Source organism: Panthera uncia (genome assembly GCF_023721935.1).
Source record: "Panthera uncia isolate 11264 chromosome C1 unlocalized genomic scaffold, Puncia_PCG_1.0 HiC_scaffold_4, whole genome shotgun sequence".
Lineage (NCBI taxonomy): Eukaryota > Metazoa > Chordata > Mammalia > Carnivora > Felidae > Panthera > Panthera uncia.
The window spans coordinates 8,685,452-8,706,215 of NW_026057585.1; the positions used below are offsets into that span (position 1 = coordinate 8,685,452).

Consider the following 20,764-nt stretch of genomic DNA (forward strand, 5'->3'; position numbering starts at 1 on the left):
CAGGCAGGGCTGGGCAATAGAGTCCGTAGTAGAGTCCAGGGACACCTGGCGGGCTCAGTCGGAAGAGTGTGCAGCTCTCGATCTGGAAGTCGTGAATTCGAGCCCCATGCTGGGTGTAGAGATTACTAAAAAAAAAAAAAAAAAAGAAACAAACAAAAAAAGAAACAATAGAATCAGACTAGGAACTTCAGAAACTCTATTTCTAGATGAGTTTGAGGGCTGCATAATCACCCATGTATTAAAGAAGCTGCATTAGCTTTAACTAGTAAGAGCGAGGTTGGAGTTAGCAACGAGTGTCCCAGAATAAGAAGGGTGTGGACTTCTTCTATTACTTGTGTGTTTATAATAGATGAAGAAACCAATGACAGAGTGGTTAAATATCAGCCTGGGTCTATTCAAGGGATGGCGTGAATTAAGCCATTCGCGGGAGCTCTGAGTTACTTGCTTCTTGTTTAGATGCTGCCACTAAACCTGGAATAAATCATGCTATCATTTTTTTTAGCATTTTCCCATCTAGCCTTGGTTCCTACTCTGTACTAAAGAGTACCAAGAGAGTATTCATAGTTCAAATTAACAAAGACTTGTGCCACGTCATTTTTGCTTTGATGTGTTTTGTTTTAGCCAGAAGGCAAAGGGAAGCGACTCCCTGAGGTGTACTGCATGGTTAGCCGCCTGGGCTGCTTCAACCTTTTTTCCAAGGTGAGTGCAGAATGAGCCCTGGGAAAGGTGCTGTGCTTCCTGGGCTCCGAGTACGTTTTGTTTCTGATGATTTCACTGGGCTATGTCTTGTGACACGGACTCCAGCATACTACTTTAGGAAGGGTTCTCAGTAGTAGATTAGAGCCACAAGTTTGAAGGTTTACATTCGTCTAGACTAGACTATGTTTACATTTGTCTAGTTTACTGGAGTCACTATGTTGTTGCGTCATCTCATTTTGATTTGCCAAACCTCCCAGCTTCAAGGCGAACTTAGCCCGAAGCTTACCTTGCCTCATGAGTCTTTCCCAGACCCCAAACTGCAAGATATCACGGTCGGTGTCCCCTTCTCTGCCCCTACCGTAGGGAGGTGGAAAGGAGCTCCTCTTCTAAAAATAAGTGGATTGATTTGAGTAACTTTTCTTGGAGATATAAAGATACCCCCAAGAGATACGAGGCCTTTAATGAACTTTTTTTTGTTGCGGAAACTTATCTGTCTTAAAATCTGTTGGTGTAATTTTCAAGCTTGTGCACCAAGTTTGGTAGTTCCTTATGTGTTTGAACTGAGTCCCTAATAAAGTAACATACGTTGCACGTGCAGATTCTGGATGAAGTGGAGAAGAGAAGGGAAATGTCTCCAGCCCTGGTTTACCCATTCATGCGAAGTGTCATGGAAGCTCCCTTCCCAGCTCCTGGACGCACCATCACAGTTAAGAGCTACCTCCCTGGGGCTGGCGATGGGGTAAGTTAGCTCATGTTGAAAAGGCTTGATAGCCACCAAAAAGCAGGCCTTACACTAATAGGCAGAATTTCCAGAAGCCTCAGGGCATAGATTTCCCTTTTCCATAAACTGTGCAGAATGTGTTTTAGTACCAAAAATCACTGGTGAAATGGCCAGTTGTGAGACATTGTGAGTTAGTCCAGTTGTGAGATAGTCGAGCCGTCTAGGAGCTAGAGGTTTTCTGCCTTTTGTAGACTGAGCCCTGTTTGTAACAATAGCAGTGTGATAAATGATGATTATACATGCTATTGTCTGGTAAAATAAAAGGTTTTACCAGAAACTTACAGCGTGAAAAGAAGTTATTAGGGGGCACTGGCTGGTCCAGTCAATAGAGCATGTGACTCTTGAACTCAAGGTTATGATTTTGAGCCCCATGTTGGGTATAGAGATTATTTAAAAAAAATAAAATCCTTAAAAAAAATAATTAGGCGTTAGGTCTTGGGAGTAGCTGTAGACAGCTTCACAAACTCTGTAGCAAAACCTTTTTCCTGAATTTCCCCTGTAAAAGAATGACAGGATCCATTAATGGTGTCATTATAGATTGTTTTCCAACCTGAACTCCCCTGATTTGAATTCTTTCATTTCAGTCTATTGAACTCTGCCGACCACTGGATTCCCGACTAGAACATGTTGACTTTGAATGTCTCTTTAAGTGCCTGAGTGTGTGCAATCTCATCCGGGTCTGTGCCTCCCTCCTTTTGGAACGGAGGGTAATCTTTGTTGCCAACAGCCTAAGGTGAGAAATTTGTAAAATATGTCACTTCCTACTGGTATTTCACTTGTTTTCGCTATTTTAAAATTTGGGCATTTACAAAAACTGGAGGATCTCAGTTACCTAATGCCATAGTGACGTGGAGAATTCCAAATGGTCAGTAATCCAGAGCTATTTGGCATTAGGCTATAGCCATCACTTTGGGATTGCAGTGAATTTATCTTTCTAAATGTGTTTTACTTAAACCGTTGTTAAAGGTTCATACTGCTGGAATGAATAAGTCATGGGATAAAAGGTACACCATAGGGAATATCGTCCATGATACTGTAATGCTAAGGTTGACAGGTGGTCACAACACTTGTGAGCATAGTATAATGTGGAGAGACTTGGAGTCATTATGTTTACACCTGAAACCAATGTCACGTTGGTGACACCTGAAACTAAGGTAACATCAGTATGGCGTGTCAACTATACTCAAACAAGAAATTAGTTGGCATTCCTTTATCTAAGTACACATTAACTTTGAGCAATATAAATTGTGGGGAAAAGCTGGTTAAGACTAAAACTTTTCTGTGAATTAAGTTAAAAATGTAAACAAAATGTCAAAAATTAATGAGTCCTCACAGAATCGCTCATCTGTGATCACTAACCGGTGTCAGGTAATTCTGTAACATCCCATCTGAACCATTCTCCTCCACCTGTTGAGTGCGTCACACCGTTTCTGCTTCCTTCTCTGGCCAGCACCCTGTCAAAATGTGGCCATGCTGTGGTTGCCACACTGTATCCGTTCACCTGGCAGCATACCTACATCCCGGTCCTACCAGCATCTATGATCGACATCGTGTGCTCACCCACTCCGTTCCTTATTGGAATCCTGTCTTGCTCCTTACCGCAGCTCCAGGACCTCCCCATTGAAGAGGTGAGATGGGAGAAATCGTACCTGTGGAAAAGACAGGGCACTGACAAATGAAAACAGATTGCCTTTAAGAGTGTTGGAGTCGTCATTCATATTAAAAGGCAATATTCATATACTATGCCATCCTATTTTTGTATCTTTTTATAAAGTGAGAAAAATTCCATAGTGCACATGAATCCAAAGTTGTGGTGGTGCCATGGGCTCGTTCTTGTGTTATTCCGAAGGGCAGGTCTTTTTGTTTGTTTTAAGTCAAACACAAGAGCTACTCTGGGTTAACTTAAAAAGTTGTTTTAAGGGGCGCCTGGGTGGCTCAGTCGGTTGAGCGTCCGGCTTCGGCTCAGGTCATAATCTCACGGTTGGTGAGTTCGAGCCCCTCGGCGGGCCCTGTGCTGACAGCTCAGAGCCTGGAGCCTGCTGTGGATTCTGTGTCTCTCTCTCTCTGCCCCTCCCCTGCTCGTGCTCTTCCCTATCTCTCGAAAGTAAATAAACATTTAAAAAAAATTAAAAAAATTGTTTTAAATATAACACACATATAGAGAAGTGTGGTCAAAACAAAATGAATTATCACAAAGTGAATGCTTACGTAAGCCACATTGGAATGGAATGGAAACATCACAGCGGTGGAGACAATGCCACCAACACCTTGAAAAGTCTCCATCAGGCCACCTTCTGTCACTGTTCCCTTCCCACCCCCATGAAAGGTAACCACTGTCTTGACCGTTATGGTGTTCATTTACCTGTTTTTCTTTATAGTTTTACATCCTACCCATTTATTCCTAAACAGTATAGTTCAGCTTTGTCTGGTTTTAAGCTTGTTATAAATGGACTCATGTGCAGTGTATAGACATATATTTTATCTGGCTTCTTTTTTTTTGTAGCCAAATATATTACTTTTTATTATAATTACTTCTTTTTTTTTACTTTTTTATTGTTTTTAAATTTACATCCAAATTAGTTAGCATATAGTGAAGCAATGATTTCAGGAGTAGATTCCTTAGTGCCCCTTACCCATTTAGCCCATCCCCCCCTCCCACAACCCCTCCAGGAACCCTCAGTTTGTTCTCCATATTTATGAGTCTCTTCTGTTTTGTCCCCCTCCCTGTTTTTATATTATTTTTGTTTCCCTTCCCTTATGTTCATCTGTTTTGTCTCTTAAAGTCTTCATATGAGTGAAGTCATATGATTTTTGTCTTTCTCTGAGTGACTAATATCACTTAGCATAGTACCCTCCAGTTCCATCCACGTAGTTACAAATGGCAAGATTTAATTCTTTTTGATTGCCAAGTAATTCTCCCAAGTAATACTTCTTTATCCATTCATCCATTGATGGACATCTGGGCTCTTTCCATACTTTGGCTATTGTTGATAGTGCTGCTATAAACATGGGGGTGCATGTGTCCCTTCAAAACAGCACAACTGTATCCCTTGGATAAATATCTAGTAGTGCAATTGCTGAGTCATAGGGTAGTTCTATTTTTAGTTCTTTGAGGAACCTCCATGCTGTTTTCCAGAGTGGCTTCACCAGCTTGTATTCCCAGCAACAATGCAAAAGAGATCCTCTTTCTTCACATCCTCGCCAGCATCTGTTGTTGCCTGAGTTGTTAATGTTAGCCATTCTGACAAGTGTGAGGTGGTATCTCATGGTGGTTTTGATTTGTATTTCCCTGATGATGAGTGATGTTGAGCATTTTTTCATGTGTCGGTTGGCCATCTGGATGTCTTGTTATCTGGCTTCTTTTGATTAACCTTGTGTCTGTAGGATTCATCCCTGTGGATGAGTTTAACAGCTGTTCCATCATTCTAATTGTGTGTATTATTCCATTGTGTGAATACCCATCCTACAGTTGATGGACTTTTGAGTTGTTTCCAGTTTAGGGCTACTACAAATAATGCTGCTATAAATATTCATGTGCATGACCTTCGGTCCATATGTGCATGCAATTCTAGGGTATATACTTGGAAATGGAATTGCTGGGTCATGGATAAGCATATCTTCAACTTAAGTAAATAAGATCAAACTGTTTTCCAAAGTAGCTGTGCCAAGTTAAACCCCCTCCACCAATGTATGAGAGTTCCTGTTGTTCCATATCCTCCTGACACTTCTTATCATCGGTTTGTATGATGTAGCCTATCTGGTGAATGTGGAGTGGTATTCTCGTTGAGGTTTAATTTGCATTCCTTGATTACTGTTGGGGGTGTGCATCTTTACTGGCCATGTGAATATCATCTGTTATAAAATTCATTGTCTATCTTTCTACTGGATTGTTTACCCTCACTGATTTGTAAGAGGTATTTTTATATTCTGGGTATCAGCCTCTTTGTGGCATGCCTTTTTATTCTCTAAAGTGATGTTTTTAATGCACAAAAGTTCTTAATTTTAATATAGTCATAATTATTGGTCTTTTCCTTTTATGGTTAGTGTGCAGTGCTATCTCCTCTTCCTTCCCTTCCCTTCCCTTCCCTTCCCTTCCCTTCCCTTCCCTTCCCTTCCCTCCTCTTCCCTCCTCTCCTCTCCTCTCCTCTCCTCTCCTCTCCTCTCCTCTCCTCTCCTCTCCTCTTTTCTCCTCTCCCCTTCCCCCCCTCCCCTCCCCTCCCCTCATCTCATCTGTACTGACAACAGCGTCTGACGGGGGGCTGGAACCCATAAGAGCTGTGAGATCATGACCTGAGCCAAAGTCGGAGGCTTAACTGACTGAACCACCCAGGTGTCCCTTTGCCTTTAGTTTTTAATTTTTTTGTATATGATAGGAGGTAAGGATCTTTTTTTTTTTTTAATATGGACAGTGAACTATACTAGTAGTAGTATATTAGGAAGTATATTGAAGTCCTCAAAAAATTTAAAATAGAACTACCATGTGATCCAACAATCCCACTTCCAGGCATATATCCAATAAAAATTAAATCACTCTCTTGAAAAGATACGTGCACCCTCATGTGGAAGAGGAAAACCACTGTTTTCCATAGTGGTTGTACCAATTTGCATTCATATCAACAGTACACAAGGGTTCCTTTTTCTCCAGCATTTATCTTTTGTCTTTTTGATAATAGCCTTTCTAACAGAGATGAGGTGATGTCTCAATGTGGTTTTGAGTTGCATTTCCTTAATGATCAGTGATGCTGAGCACCTTTTTATGGGCCTCTTGGCCAGTTTGCATGTCTTTGGGAAAAATGTCTATTCAGTTCCTCTGCTCATTTGTTTTTTTAAAGTAAACTCTACACCCAACATGGGGCTCAAACTCACGACCCCAGGATCAAGAGTCACATGCTATACCATCTGAGCCAGCCACATGACCCTCTTCTGCTCATTTTTAATAGGATTACTTGGTGTTTGTTTTAGTTTTTGGTCATTGTTGGGTTTTGTTTTGTTTTGTTTTTTGCTGTTGAGTTGTATGAATTCTTTATGTATTTTGGATATTAACCTTTTATCAGATATATAATTTGCAAATATTTTCTCCCACTTCGTAAGTTTCCTTTTCATTTTATTGATGGTTTCCTTTGCTGTGCAGCTTTTAGTTTAATATGCCTCTACTCGTTTATTTCTCGCTTTTGTTACCTTTGCTTTTGGTGTCAAATCCAAAAAATTCATTGACCAAACCAGTGTCAAGATGCTTACCCTTTATGGTTTCAGGTCTTAACGTTCAATTCTTTACTCCAATTTGAGTTGATATTTTTTTAAGTTTATTTGTTTTGGGTTGGGGGAGGGGGTGCAGAGAGAGAGGGAAAGAGAATCTCAAGCAGGCTCTGTACTGTCAGCGCAGAGCCCAGCATGGGGCTTGAACTCACAAACTGTGAGAGCATGACCTGAGTCAAAATCAAGAGTCAGACACTTAACCACTGAGCCACCCAGGCACCACATTTTGAGTTGATTTTTATGTATAATATAAGATAGAGTCCAGTTTCTCTTTTTTGCATGTGGCTGTTTTTCCCGACACCATTTATTGAAGAGACTGTCATTTCCCCATTGCATATTCTTGCTTCCTTTTACTGTAAACTGACTATGCATGAGTTTATTTCTGGACTCTGTTCTGTTCCATTGATCTATGTGCGTTTTTATGCCAGTACCATACTGTTTTGATTACTGTAACTTTGTGACCTGGTTTGAAATCAGGACATGTGATGCCTCCAGCTTTGTTATTTCTCAAGATTGCTTTGGCTATTCAGGGAACTTGGAGTCCCATAGGAGCTTTAGGATTGTTTGTTCTATTTCTATGATGAATGCCACTGGAATTTTGACAGGGATTGCATTGAATCTGTGCATTGCTTGGGGTAGTATGAACATTTTAATACTATTTATTCTTCTCATCTACGAGCACAGAATATCTTTCCACATACTTGTGTTCTTCAGTTTCTTTCATCGATTCTTACCGTTTTCAGTGTACAGATCTTTCACTTCCTTGGCTAAATTTATTCCTAATTATTCTTTTTGATGCAGTTGAAAATGGGCTTGGTGGTGTTCTTAATTTCTTTTTCAGATAGTCCATTGTTAGTATATAGAAACACAGCTGATTTTTGTACTAACCTTTTTTTTTTAACTTTTAATTGTGGAAAATTTCAAACATAGTAAAAGTAAACAAAAGGTTAAAATAACTCCAATTACCCTACTTCAGCACTTACCAACTCATGGGGCCATCTTTACCCTTACCCACTCCTCTCTCCCATAATATTTCGAAGCATATCCTGATATAATTTCGCTGTTAAATATTACAATATAAATCTCTATAACACAAGGACATTTTAAACATAATCACAATACCATTATCACACCTAAAAACTTTAATAACAATTCCTTTAATATTAATACAATCCAGTGTTCATCTCTCCATTTCATAAATGTTTAATAGTTTGTTTGCATCACTCCCAAATAAAGTCCACTATTGCATTTGCTCAGTATGGTTTGTCACTTTTAATGTATAGATGTGCCTGCCATCATTCTTTTTTAAATGTTTATTTATTTTTGAGAGAGGGTATGCGTACATGCATGACCAGAGAAGGGGCAGAGAGAGAGGAAGAGAGAGAATCCCAAGCAGGTTCTGCATTGTCAGCACAGAGCCCTACACGGGGCTCAATCCCATGAACTTCAAGATCATGACTCAGGCCAAAGTTAAGAGTCAGACGCTCAACTGTCTAAGCCATCTAGGCACCCGAGATGAGTTAACTTTTAAATGGGCTACAACTTGGGGCGCCTGGGTGGCTCAGTCGATTGAGCATCTCACTTCAGCTCAAGTCATGATCTCACCACTTGTGGGTTCGAGCCCTGCGTCTGGCTCTGTGCTGACAGCTCAGAGCCTGGAGCCTGCTTCGTATTCTGTGTCCCGTTCTCTCTCTTCCCCTCCCTCACTCATGCTCTGACTCTCTCTCTCTCTCTCTCTCTCTCTCTCTCAAGAATAAATAAAACATTAAAAAAATTTAAATGGGCTGCAACTTGAACTTAATTTTGTTTAAAACTATTTCCATTGCTTGAAAGAATCAAACACTCTTCCTGATCTAGCAGTGCCTAATGTATGTCTCTGTGAATGTCTCTGGTTTAACTTACCTAGCTCCTTTATCCCATAGGTGCTGATAGTTGATCTCTGTGCAGACAAGTTCTTACAGGAGGTAAGTAACAAATGAGGTGATTACATAATATTTGGGGATAATTGGACAGAAAATATGTGAAAGTACTTAGAGAAGATGACTCAGGCAAGACTTTTAGTTCCTACACATACTGACACTGTGGCCAATCATACAAGATTGACCTGAAAAATTGGGTTAGGTTTATAGCTGTCTCTCCCAAAGAAGGAAGGAGGAAAAGATTAAATGTCATTCTCAAAAGAGGTAACCCTCCTTTGACATCCAGATGGGCTGATGTATAAGGATCTAATTTCATTGAATGTAACAAGCATCCAACATTGATTATGTCTAGATACTCTGTTAAAACCTAAAGGTAAGACGCAGTTTGAGCCCCTCAGACCTTATGATCTAACAATGAGAAGGAGGAGTGGACATATGTATAAAGTTTTAGAAATGGTGTAATAGTACAGTACAGTAGGGGCAAAAAACCCACAGTGGTCATTTATTCTGGGTCTTGAAAGTGGAAGGGAGAGTTAGCAAAGCCTGCTTAGGACAACACTCTGTAGCCTGTATATAAGTGTGTGAGCACTCAGCACAGGGTAAAAAAGGAGACTTGTCTCTTTTCAAAGCGTTTGAAACACTGTTTATTTGTGGATTATCTTTGTAATACAGTGTAAGACTTGTAGATGAGAGATATTTGATGGAAAGTTACCAGAAAACGTCGTAAATATATATATGTATTTAAAGACAGTTATGTATACCATAAACATCCTGAATTCTGCTGAATGTAGGGAAAGAAGGTTCAGACTGAGTCTTTAGCCAAAATCTATACAAAGTCACCGGTGAAATTTTGGGGATTTAACTGGTATATGTTTGAGATTTTCTCTCTCAAAGGTCCTGAAAAATCTCAATTTCGTCCCTTAAGGTATCTGATGAGGGTGAAATTCTACCTTCTAAACTCCAAGCTGCCTTGATGCAGATTTTGGAAGAACGAAATGAAATCTTGGCTCAGGAGCAGAATTTTTCACAAGGTATGAGATAAATGGTCTGAAGCCTCAAAGTCAAGGCGGTAAATACTTACTGAATGCCCAGCACCCTACTAAAGGATGTACCAAAGTATCAGATTGCCTGTGATCTGGAAAGCTTATAATCAGCTTCCTTGCTGACCCTCAGATGTACTGGTCCCCTTTGGTTTCAGTACTCTTACACTTGCTCTGTTCCATTCATAGAATGCTGTTCTCTAGATTATACACATGGCTCAAGCTCTTGTTTCCCCACAGGTCCATGCTCAGATGTCACTTTCTCAGTGAGGCCTTTCCTGACTGTCCTTTTTATTTATTTTTAATGTTTTATTTATTTTTGAGAGACAGCGTGCAGGCAGGGGAGGAGAGGGAGAGAGGGAGGGAGACAGAGGATCCGCAGTGCACTCTGTGCTCAAAACAAGCCGATGTGAGGCTAGAACTCACGAACCCCTGAGCCAAAGCCAGAAGGTCAACCGACTGAGCCACCTAGGCGCCCCCTGACTGTCCTTTTAAAAACTGTACCCACTCCTTCAAGGCTCCCTATCCTTCTCCCTGACCTTAGTTTTCCCCAGGGCTTTTATCACCATCTGATGTACTAGAAATGTAAGGTCCATGAGAGCAGCAACAGTCTGTTTTGCTTTATCTCCAGTACTTTTTTTTGTTTTTAACGTTTATTTATTTTTGAGACAGAGAGAGACAGAGCATGAATGGGGGAGGGTCAGAGAGAGAGGGAGACACAGAATTGGAAGCAGGCTCCAGGCTCTGAGCCATCAGCCCAGAGCCCAACACAGGGCTTGAACTCACGGACCGCGAGATCATGACCTGAGTTGAAGTCAGACGCTTAACCGACTGAGCCACCCAGGCGCCCCTATCTCCAGTATGTTAAACAATAGTCAGTAAGTAGGTACTCAATAAATATTTGTTGAATAAATGGGCGAACAATATTTACTGAGTGGCTTACTGTGTCCCAGGCATTGTGCTCCGCACTTAGCATACATCTTATTCCATCCTTGTAATGTCCTTATGAAGCAGGTATCATTATTTCATCCCCATTTTACAGATGAGAAAACTAAGGCTGTTTCCTGATGGAGAATATGAAGGGAGGAGCAGCTTTAGAGAAATAATTAAAAGTTCAATTTTGAATATTGAGAAACCCACTGGATATCCAATACACAGCAGACATTCAACTAGAGATATCAAGTAGACTTTTTTAAAATAGTTATTTATTTATTGAGAGAGAAGGGGAGAGAGAGAGAGAGAGCATGAGCAGGGGAGGGGCAGAGAGAGAGGGGAACAGAGGATCTGTTCATTGACAGCAGCGAGCCCAAGGTGGGGCTCGAACTCACCAACCGTGAGATCATGACCTGAGCCGAAGTCGGACTCTCAATCGACTGAGCTCCGGGTGCCCCCAAGTAGGCATTTATATACATGAATTTGGGATTCAGATTTGAACTGAATTTGCTGTTTTAAAGCTGTTGGACCAGATGAGATAACCCCCTATAGAGTGAGTATAGATAGAAAATAACAGATTTAAGGATTGAGCCCTTGGGTTGGCTGGGAATGTTGTGGCCAGATTTCCGATGTTTGGCAGCAGGGAAGAGGAGCATCCAGCGCAGGGAAACTACAAGAGCAGCTAGTGAAGGAGGAGAAAAAACCCAGAGGAGTAATATTATAGAAACTGAGTGAAGAGTGTATTTCACAAGGAAAGTAAACAGTGTGTCGAATGCTACGAAGAGGCCAAGTAAGATGAAGACTGAAGTTTGACTGGCAGATCTGACAATGGGAAGGGCTTAGAGACCTTGGTAGCAGCAGATGCAGTGAGATGGTGAGAAGGAAGCAAGACTGAGGAAGGTTCAAGAGAGAATTGGAATGGCATTCAGCTTTTTATAAAATTTCTTTTTTAATGTTTATTTATTTTTGAGAGAGAGAGACAGTGTGAGCGGGGGGAGGGGCAGACAGAGGGAGACACAGAATCCGAAGCAGGCTGCAGGCTCCCAGCTGTCAGCACAGAGCCCGATGCGGGGCTGGAACCCACCAACCGTGAGATCCTGACCTGAGCTGAAGTTGGACGCTTAACCAGCTGAGCCACCCAGGTGCCTCAGCTTTTTGTAAAATTTTAATGGAATTAGAAAGGGCCAAGAATAGTTAAGACACTCCTGTAAAAGAACAACATTGAAGGGGCTGCCCCACAAAACACTGATTAATCAGAAAGTCACAGTAATTGAGATCATTTGGTTTTGGTTCAGAAATAAACAGAGCAAGGGAAAGAAAGAACAGAAAGTGCGTAAGCATAAGGAAACTTAATTTGTGTCAGTACCAACGTTGCCTATTAGCAGGAAAAGAATGAACCATTCAGTAAACAATACTAGGGCAACTGGTTTTCCATATGAAAAGAAATGAATATGATCCATACCTCAATCTGTACCTAAAACTAAGTCTGATGAATTAAAGATTTAAATGCTAAAAGTAAAGGGGGGCCTGGGTGGCTTAGTGCAATTCTTGATCTCAGGGTCGTGAGTTCAGGCCCCACGTTGGGCACTGAGCCTACTTAAAAAGAAATTGTAAATGTTAAAAGTAAAACATTAAATGTCTACAGAAGAATAGAAGAAAATATTTTAGGGGGCACCTGGGTGGCTCAGTCGGTTGAGCATCTGACTCTTGGTTTCAGCTCATGATCTCACGGGTTTGTGATCGGAGCCCCATATTGGGCTCTGCGCAGTCAGCACAGAGCCTGCTTGGGATTTCTCTCCCTTTGCCCCTCCCCAACTTGTGTGCACGCACATTCTCTCTCAAAAAAATAAATAAACATTAAAAAATAATTTATGTTTTGGGACAGTAATGGATTTCTTAAATGTGGCACAAAGAGCAGGAACCATAAAGTAAAAGGTTGATTAATTTGACACATAAATTGTTTAAATCTGTTCATTAAGGGTCACCATGGAAAAGAAATGTAAAACAAGCTACAAACTAGGTGAAGCTATTTTCAACAAATATAACTAATAAAGGAATAGTATTCAGAACTTATTTTTAAGAATTCCTACAATTTGGGGCTCCTGGTTAAGTATCTGCCTTTAGCTCAGGTCATGATCTTGCCGTCCATGAGTTCGAGCCCCAAGTCAGGTTCTGTGCTGACAGCTCAGAGCCTGGAGCCTGCTTCAGAGTCTGTGTCTCCCTCTCTTTCCACCCCTCTCCCACTCACACTCTGTCTCTCTCTGTCTCTCAAAAATAAACATTTTAAAAAATAAAACTAAAGAAAAATATAAATAAAAAAATAAAAATTCCTATAATTCAGTAGTTAAAAGATAAACAACTTGGGGTGCCCGGCTGGCTCAAGTTAATAGAGTGTGTGACTCTTGATCTCAGGGTCATGAGTTCAGGCCCCACATTGGGTGTAGGGATTACTTAAATATAAAATCTTAAAAAAAAAAAAGATGTACAACACAGTAGAAAAATGGGGGAAACATATGAACAAGTCATTTCATAGAAGAGGAAACGTGAAAAGCCAATAAATATATGAAGAGGTGTACACCCTCATCAAAATCAAGGAAATGTAAATTAAAACCACAGTGAGATACCATTTTATACCCACCATATTGGCAAAAGTTAAAAAGTCTGACAATATCAGGCATTGAGGAGAATGTGTAAATTACTTCAGCTGCTTTGGAAAAACAATTTGTCATCATTTAGTACAATTAAAGGTGTATATATTCTGGGGCACCTCGGTGGCTCAGTTGGTTAAGTGTCTGACTTTGGCTCAGGTCATGATCTCGCGGTCTGTGGGTTTGAGACCCGCGTTAGGCTCTGTGCTGACAGCTCAGAGCCTGGAGCCTGCTTCAGATTCTGTGACTCCCTCTCTCTCTGCCCCTCCCCCTGCTCATGCGTGCACGCTCTCCCTCTCTCTCTCAAAAATAAACTTAAAAAAAAAATTTTAAGGTGTATATATATCCTATAACTGACAATTCAACTTTAAGATATATACCCTAGAGAAACTCTTAAACATGATAATTAGGAAACAAGTAAATAGTCTTCATAGCAGCATTATATGTGATAGCAAAACTGTTCATTGACAGGAGGATGTTGCCTTAAGAAAAGCATCTTACAGGGGCGCCTGGGTGGCTCAGTCGGTTAAGCGTCCGACTTCGGCTCAGGTCACGATCTCATGGTATGTGAGTTCGAGCCCCGCGTCGGGCTCTGTGCTGACTGCTCAGAGCCTGGAGCCTGTTTCAGATTCTGTGTCTCCCTCTCTCTCTTACCCTCCCCCATTCATGCTCTGTCTCTCTTTGTCTCAAAAATAAATAAATGTTAAAAAAAAAATTAAAAAAAAAAAGCATCTTACAAACATCTGTTTTACATAAGGTTCAAAGACATACAAAAACCTAAAAATATGTTGTTGGGTTGCCTATGTGTATAGAGGAACTGTAATCTCAGGTAAGGAAATGATAAATATAAAATTGCAGAGAATCGTCGCCCTCTATTGGAGAGTAGGGGAAGAACATTTCAGAGGGCATCGCACAGAGCTTCAGAGATAACCCTTGATGATCTGATCTATTTTAAACTTTGGGGTGGGTACTGGTGTGTTCGTTTCACTTGTGACCTTATGAAATATTTATACATGTAAAAGAATTTACAAAGCATATACACTAAAACAAATAATTGAAGATAAGTTATAGAAATGCATAATTTTTAGAACAAAGGGAATTAGATTAAGAAAGGGTACAACAGGTATAAACAACTCTTGAAAAGTTTTGCTGTAAAGTAGAAGAGAAATGGGACAGTAACTGGAAGGGGTGGGAGACTGGGGCACAGGTGTTGACAATAAAAGCAGTGATGGATCATGGATTCTCAGCTACAGAAGGAAAGAGAGGAGAAGGATGTCTGTTGAACAAAATATTTTAAAAATGTACTTTATAATCACTGTAATGCCAGAAGAGACATTAGTGGTCACCTCATCAGCCACCTCATTGCACAGATATGGAAAGAGAGGCCGTGGGGTGGGGGGGTGCAGGTGTAAAGCAACTTGCCTCCCATTATACTGCTGTTTCATGGTACAACTCTGACCAAACCTAGGCCCGATTCCCAGCCCAGCACGGAGCTAATGGAAAGAGCAAGAGATATCATGAAGGGGGGAAAAAATACTACTAGATATGGAAGAAAAAGGAGGAGTTTAAGTTGAATCTGAGGTTTGAGCCTGGAACCTGAAAGGCAATATATTTCATGTTACAGTGGTTAAGAATTACCTGACTTGGGAGTCTGGCAACTTCTCCCTGTAATAGATGAGATGACCCTGGAGAATGTCTTTGTTTTGAGCCTCATTACCCTCAGCTGTAAAAAGGAAATAATACCTGGACCACTGTATCATTACACTTACAAAAGCTCTAAATACAGTGCTTGACATATCTTAAGCACTCAAATTATTCTAGAATAATAATGGTTATAGTATGAAATGGGGAAGTTGAGAGAGAAACTGATTTGGTGGAAAAATAGAATGAATTTGATTTTGAACATGTGTATTTTACCAATTTCTCAAAAGGACCTGATTTGACTTTTAGACAGATAGAATTTAAGTGGTAATGGGACAACCAAATGATGATTACCCATCATGGTAATGATAGGTAGGTAACCTGAGTTCTGGTGACATATCAGGGCTAGAGATGTAAGGTTGAGAATTATCAACATGGAAAGCCAGCTCTATCTCTATGCCAGTTAGCTCTTTAAGGGTGGGAATGCTGAAGAGAGGTGGTCTGAGGACCATGCTTAGGGAGAGGAAGAAGAGGCAAGAGAAAAACAAATGCTTGGTCATAAAAGCAGGAGAGGGATCCAAAAAATCAGGAGAATATAAAGTTGTGGGAGGCAAGAGGAGGAATGAGGAGGGGGTTCACATAAATGCAGCAGAGTTTAAAGGAGAGACGAATAGTGAAGCAGATTAAATTTGGCTGGTTCTCACTGGTGGCCTTTGAAAGAGCAGTTACAGTGAGATCACGGATATGCAAGCCAGGCTGAAAGATGTAACAAGAGTATGTGTGGGAAGAAAATGAAACTAAAAATATAAGCCACTGACTTTGTGCAGGTCATGGAGTGTGCAAGAGAGCCAAGAATCGGGATTCTCAGTCCTTTGATCTAGGATTTCCTGTACACGACTTTCATAACCATTTCCCATAAACACAAAACTTAGGGTTTTTCTTTTCTTTCTTCCTTATTTATCTTTCATTTTGCAGCAGACGTGACACTCAACTCTCTGGTGTCCGAGGCATTTGTGAGGTTTTTCGTGGAGCTGGTGGGACATTATTCTTTGAGCATGACTGTCACTGAGCGTGGGGAGCGTGTATTCCAAAGGGAACCATTCCGTAAATCCCACACCTCCCGAAGTGTACGCCACTTCCTGGATCTCTTCATGGAAACTCAGATGTTTGCAGGCTTCATCCAGGACCGAGAGCTTCGGAAAAGTGGGGTGAAAGGTCAGTTTCATCATAAAGTTATCCCTCTGTATTTAGTGAGCAGTTGGAGCATTTGAAAATAATATAAACAAAAAATGGTATAAAGCCTAGGGCTCAAAATCTAGGTTGTTATTATGGAAAATAATTATCTTATAATTTTGTTTCAGCTATGGAATCACACTGGTAGAAAGCACAGAGGTTTATTTAAGTGATTTTCAGTAAGTATTGGAAAATTTCACCAACTGAGTTTTCCTTGTAGGTTTGTTTGAGGTCCGGGCCCTCCAGTATTTGGAAACAATTCCAGAGTCTGAGCCCAGTGGGATGAATAGAATTTTGCGGAGTCTTGGTGAGTTGCTTTTTCTTTTTGGATGTGACTAAAAAAAAAAAAAAAACAAAACACCTTTTTGCAGTAAGTAGGCCTCCTCACAAAAGCTTTATAATCAAATCAACAATATGACCTCAAATACACTGAACATAAACCATGACTTAGTTCCAAAGTTTTTTTGGAGAAAAGGAAGTGTTTCTCAGAGGTCAGGATTCTCCAGCAGAGTTGTCCTTGGGTCTGTTTTCCTCAGATAACATAAGAATTTGCATATCATGATTATTAATCTTTTCTAGGTCACATAACTGGGAGAATCTCATAAAAACTGTAGATCTTTTCCCCAGAAAAGTATGCTTAGAACATACAATTTTTAGGGGCGCCTGGGTGGCTCAGTCAGTTAAGCATCCGACTTCATCTCAGGTCATGATCTCACAGTTGGTGGGTTTGAGCCCATGTAGGGCTCTGTGTGCTGACAGCTCACAGCCTGGAGCCTGCTTTGGATTCTGTGTCTCCTCTCTCTCTGCTCCTCCCCCACTCAGGCTGTGTCTCTCTCTGAAAAATAAAAAAATAAACATGAAAAAAAAGAACATACAATTTTTACATATAATTCTAGGGTATTCATGGACCCTCCTGAAGCCCATCCATGAACTTCAGATTTAAAACACCCAGTTTCGAGGGCATCTGAGGCAAAAGAGGATTTCCTACAACTCTAATTTTACACTTCATAAAGAAACACAGATGTTTATGATTTTTCAATTATAACTAACTTTTTATTATCCTTTGTGATATTGGAGAACAGTGATGTGGTACCCCAAAACAATGAAGAACCTGCATTCCATGGTGTTTATATTGGTCTTTGAAATATGTACCCCCTGGTAACTAGACTTACCATAGGGATCATTTTATAATGTATAAAAATGTCAAATCACTATGATGTACACCTAAATCTAATAGGACATTGTATGTCATTTATACTTCAGTACAAAAAGAAAAATACATGCCCCCTAATTAAAATTAGGCCTTATCCTTAACTAGCTGAAAGACCATGGGCAAATTATACTTTGAGCGGTTATTTAATCTTTATACCATGAGGTTAGATCAAATCAGTGATTCTGAACTCTGACTACAATGTTTTAATCTCTGGGGAACTTAAATGAAAATTTCCTCCATGCTAGTCTCCAAGAAATCTCTGGGGATCAGGCCAAGTGATTTTAACCTATAGTCAAGGTTGAAAACCACTGGATTAGGTGATGTCTGAGTTCTCTTCTACCTCTATAATTAGACATTTGGGGTTGGTTAGTTGGTTTGTTTGGTAACCACATCCCCTGATAGCTTTGGATGGCGGCTTACTCCTGGGCTGTTCTAAATGACTAAATAGTTAATCCCTTTCCTGAAATAATGTACAACAAATAAAAATGAACTAATGAGAGTTCACTCTACTTTTTTCTCTTTAGGAAGTAAAATGAAATTTCTGCAGAAGAAATGAAATCTTTGATAGACTGTCTTCATCCTAAATAGAACAGAAAGTGCCAAAGAAAATATTTTTCCAAGAGTCAGGAGGCCCTGGAGTAGCCTACAAAATCCTGGAAAAGTTGAAAAGGTTACAAAGCAGGCCAGGTCCTTGGAGGATTCTCCTGCTGCTGCTGTAGTAATCACTGGAGAGTTGTCGAGAGTAGTCTGGAACCAATGTTCTAATTACTCTGCCTCCATTCCCCACCCCCCACCCCCCCCCCCCCAGTAGCCTTTTCTATTGAATTCTTAGGCTCATTCTTTGTGTTATGTGCTTAGTCTGTGAAGGCATTTGTCTTTTACTAGGGAAGGATTTGGTGTTGCATTTTTAAAAACTGCTCAAAGAGGAGGGGCATCTGGCTCAAAAAAATAAACAGCTCAAAGATGAGCACAATAAGAGAAATTCTGAGTTTCAGGTACTGGGGAACATGATGGAAGTGCAGAATATGCCCTACACACGTAATTCTCATCGCTGAAATATCATGCAGCTTTAAACCTATGGGCTGTTTGAGCTGAGGCAAGGAATATGCTCATTTCTGTACCTCCAGCCTGACGTTCTGTTGAGGGGATCGCACTTCCGTGGAAGCCCTATTTATTAACACTGTTATTGAGGATCTCATACAAGTAGATACCTTGCGGCTCCTCCACATTGTGTGGCACGTGAGTAGCCTGTCAACATTAAACTTTGTAGAACTGGAACAGGAAAACATCCTTGCAAGGGCATGAGACTATCCCTCCCCCCTTTTTTAGTGTCTTTGTGTGCCATGCATGATGGTACCTGTATGTCATCTTATTCAGTCTTCAAGTCAACTTCATGAGATACTTGCATCTCGCATTTTACTAATGAAGAAACTGGAATTCAAAGAGGTTGACTAACTTGCCCAGAGTTCTGCAGCAGAGCCAGAACTGAAGCCAGGACTATTCATTTGTGAACACAGAGAAAGTTGATTAGTCCTGCAGATGGATATTTGAGCTCTGTGGGACCACAGCTATCAAAAAAGTTTTCTTTGAAGCTCGAAGCCAACTCTCAGCTCTGAGAAGGGACTTCAAACTATAGGTGCCTAAAGGAGACTCATTTTTGGTTCCCCTACAATTGTTGGACTTTTTGCCCTAATTAAATTGGACTCAAGACTGAACATTTCCTGGACATTCACCACATAATCACCCCGACTCTTAATATCTAAAATCGTAGTAGGGATTTTTCAGTGATGGTGTGTTTTCAGTGATAAATGTTACAGATGTCCATTTGTTTTTCTTCAATTCCTGCTGATGGGTTTAACTGGCATAAAAATATTTATTCCAACTTAACCAAACCTTACAAGTTGTATTATGATGCAGTTTATTGACTTGCACAGTATTGTCATTACAACCCATTCAGGTGTGCATGAATGAATCTGAAGCAGATACCATTTAAGGCTGGTGCTATATAATTCTTATGGGCCTAAAAAATAGAACTGAGCCTGTATCTTTTGTAAAATGTTTATTAAGCAGCTAACCCCAGTGGGGCTCTTAGCAGACATCTCTCCATTTGCCACCCCAACCCTGAAGGAAAATCAGTAATTGGGAATTGTTTATAAAATAGGGGTAGGAGGTATTACAGTGGTGAACACTGACCGTCCCTCTGTGAGGAGACCTTTGTATCAGGGATTGAGGTCTTATTTTATCCCTGTGACCTGAAGCTACTTCCTTTTCTTAGGTCTGTTTTATTTTGTTTTTGTAAAGTATAACGAATTCTGGACATATTTGTAAAAAGAGTTGCTCAAGATTTGTATAAAATGTTGTTTATAGATCTTTTAATGAATAAACAAAAATTCCATGGATCTCTAGAAGTTTAAATAAAATTGCTTAAGATGTAAAGACCTTCTACACTACTTAAATCTATAAGTAGCACGTTTATCTGATGATAGTTCGAAAGACAATCCGAATCGATGCTAGACTAACCCGACTTAGTAACCGTGGCCAACATTTCCAGGCTCCTGGCAGACAAAGCCTGGGTCTGGATCGCACACACACAGGGCAGGGCATATAGTCCGACGACCTTATTTGGTATTGGCCTGCTTAGTCAAAGGGAGCTGGGAGACCAGGCCCAGAGACGGTGCTGCGACGACAGCAGGAGTGGTTGGAAGGCAATGAGCATAATTCTATTTCTGGATACCCTAAAGGCAAAATGACTGGATTTCATAGACGTCCTGAAGGCAAAATGACGCGATTTTGTTGAATCTGGATTTGGTGGGCAATCATTAATCTCACCTTGGTGGTTCCTTTTGTTACGAAGACCCTTAAGCTTCGCAGCTTTAACTGGAGACTGGCGCCAACTTCCAGAATCTGTGAAATAACTGCATTTATCCAATGCAAGGGCTCTCAGGGGCCGAGAACGAAAAATAGTGGGCGAGTACAGCAAGGAGCTCAGGGACAGAGAAAGACTGCCACAAAGAGAAAAGTTTAAGGGTTGAAGGAGGGAAGTTAGGGGAGCAAGCCGAGTGGGAAACCAGTGTCTCTATCCCCGCCAAATCCCACTGCCAGTTCCCTCCAAAAGTTTTAAGACATTCCCCCGCCTAGATATCAGAGTCCTGCTGGCAACAATAGACCTAACTCCCCTCCAAATTGCTCCCAGTCGGAGGCCAAAATGGGGGGCACGCTGGGGGACAGGAAATTGAGGAGTTCCTCTGATTCTGGGAAATCGCTACGTGACATCACGTCCGACCAAAAGAAAATGGCCGGGCAATTCCCAACCCCTGGGCGAGTGCGCCTTCAGAATTGACAACTAAGCATGCGCTGGAGCCAATGCGCAGGCGACGTGTATTACGTCATGGCGAGCGCAG

At 40.8% G+C, this 20,764-nt stretch overlaps 1 protein-coding gene and 1 long non-coding RNA gene across 3 annotated transcripts in view; one reads left to right on the top strand and one right to left on the bottom strand.

Moving 5' to 3' along the window:
• DENND2C (DENN domain containing 2C) overlaps nt 1–19,359 on the top strand; it is a 90,699-nt gene extending 71,340 nt beyond the window's left edge. The window contains exons 11-19 of one of the 2 annotated variants that reach the window (XM_049616518.1): nt 622–699; nt 1,298–1,438; nt 2,065–2,213; nt 2,931–3,108; nt 8,659–8,700; nt 9,581–9,686; nt 15,893–16,132; nt 16,371–16,457; nt 17,888–19,359. In XM_049616518.1, coding sequence (XP_049472475.1) covers nt 622–699; nt 1,298–1,438; nt 2,065–2,213; nt 2,931–3,108; nt 8,659–8,700; nt 9,581–9,686; nt 15,893–16,132; nt 16,371–16,457; nt 17,888–17,919 — 1,053 coding nt within the window. In that variant the 3' untranslated portion in view covers nt 17,920–19,359. Of the gene's footprint in view, nt 1–621; nt 700–1,297; nt 1,439–2,064; nt 2,214–2,930; nt 3,229–8,658; nt 8,701–9,580; nt 9,687–15,892; nt 16,133–16,370; nt 16,458–17,887 lie in introns of those variants that run through there. The other variant, XM_049616519.1, reaches the window with a different exon arrangement.
• LOC125912224 (uncharacterized) lies at nt 14,331–20,764 on the bottom strand. The gene is made up of 2 exons (XR_007454639.1): nt 20,193–20,764; nt 14,331–16,110 (listed from the first exon to the last, which is right to left on the bottom strand). It is a non-coding gene; the product is annotated as an uncharacterized LOC125912224 (long non-coding RNA).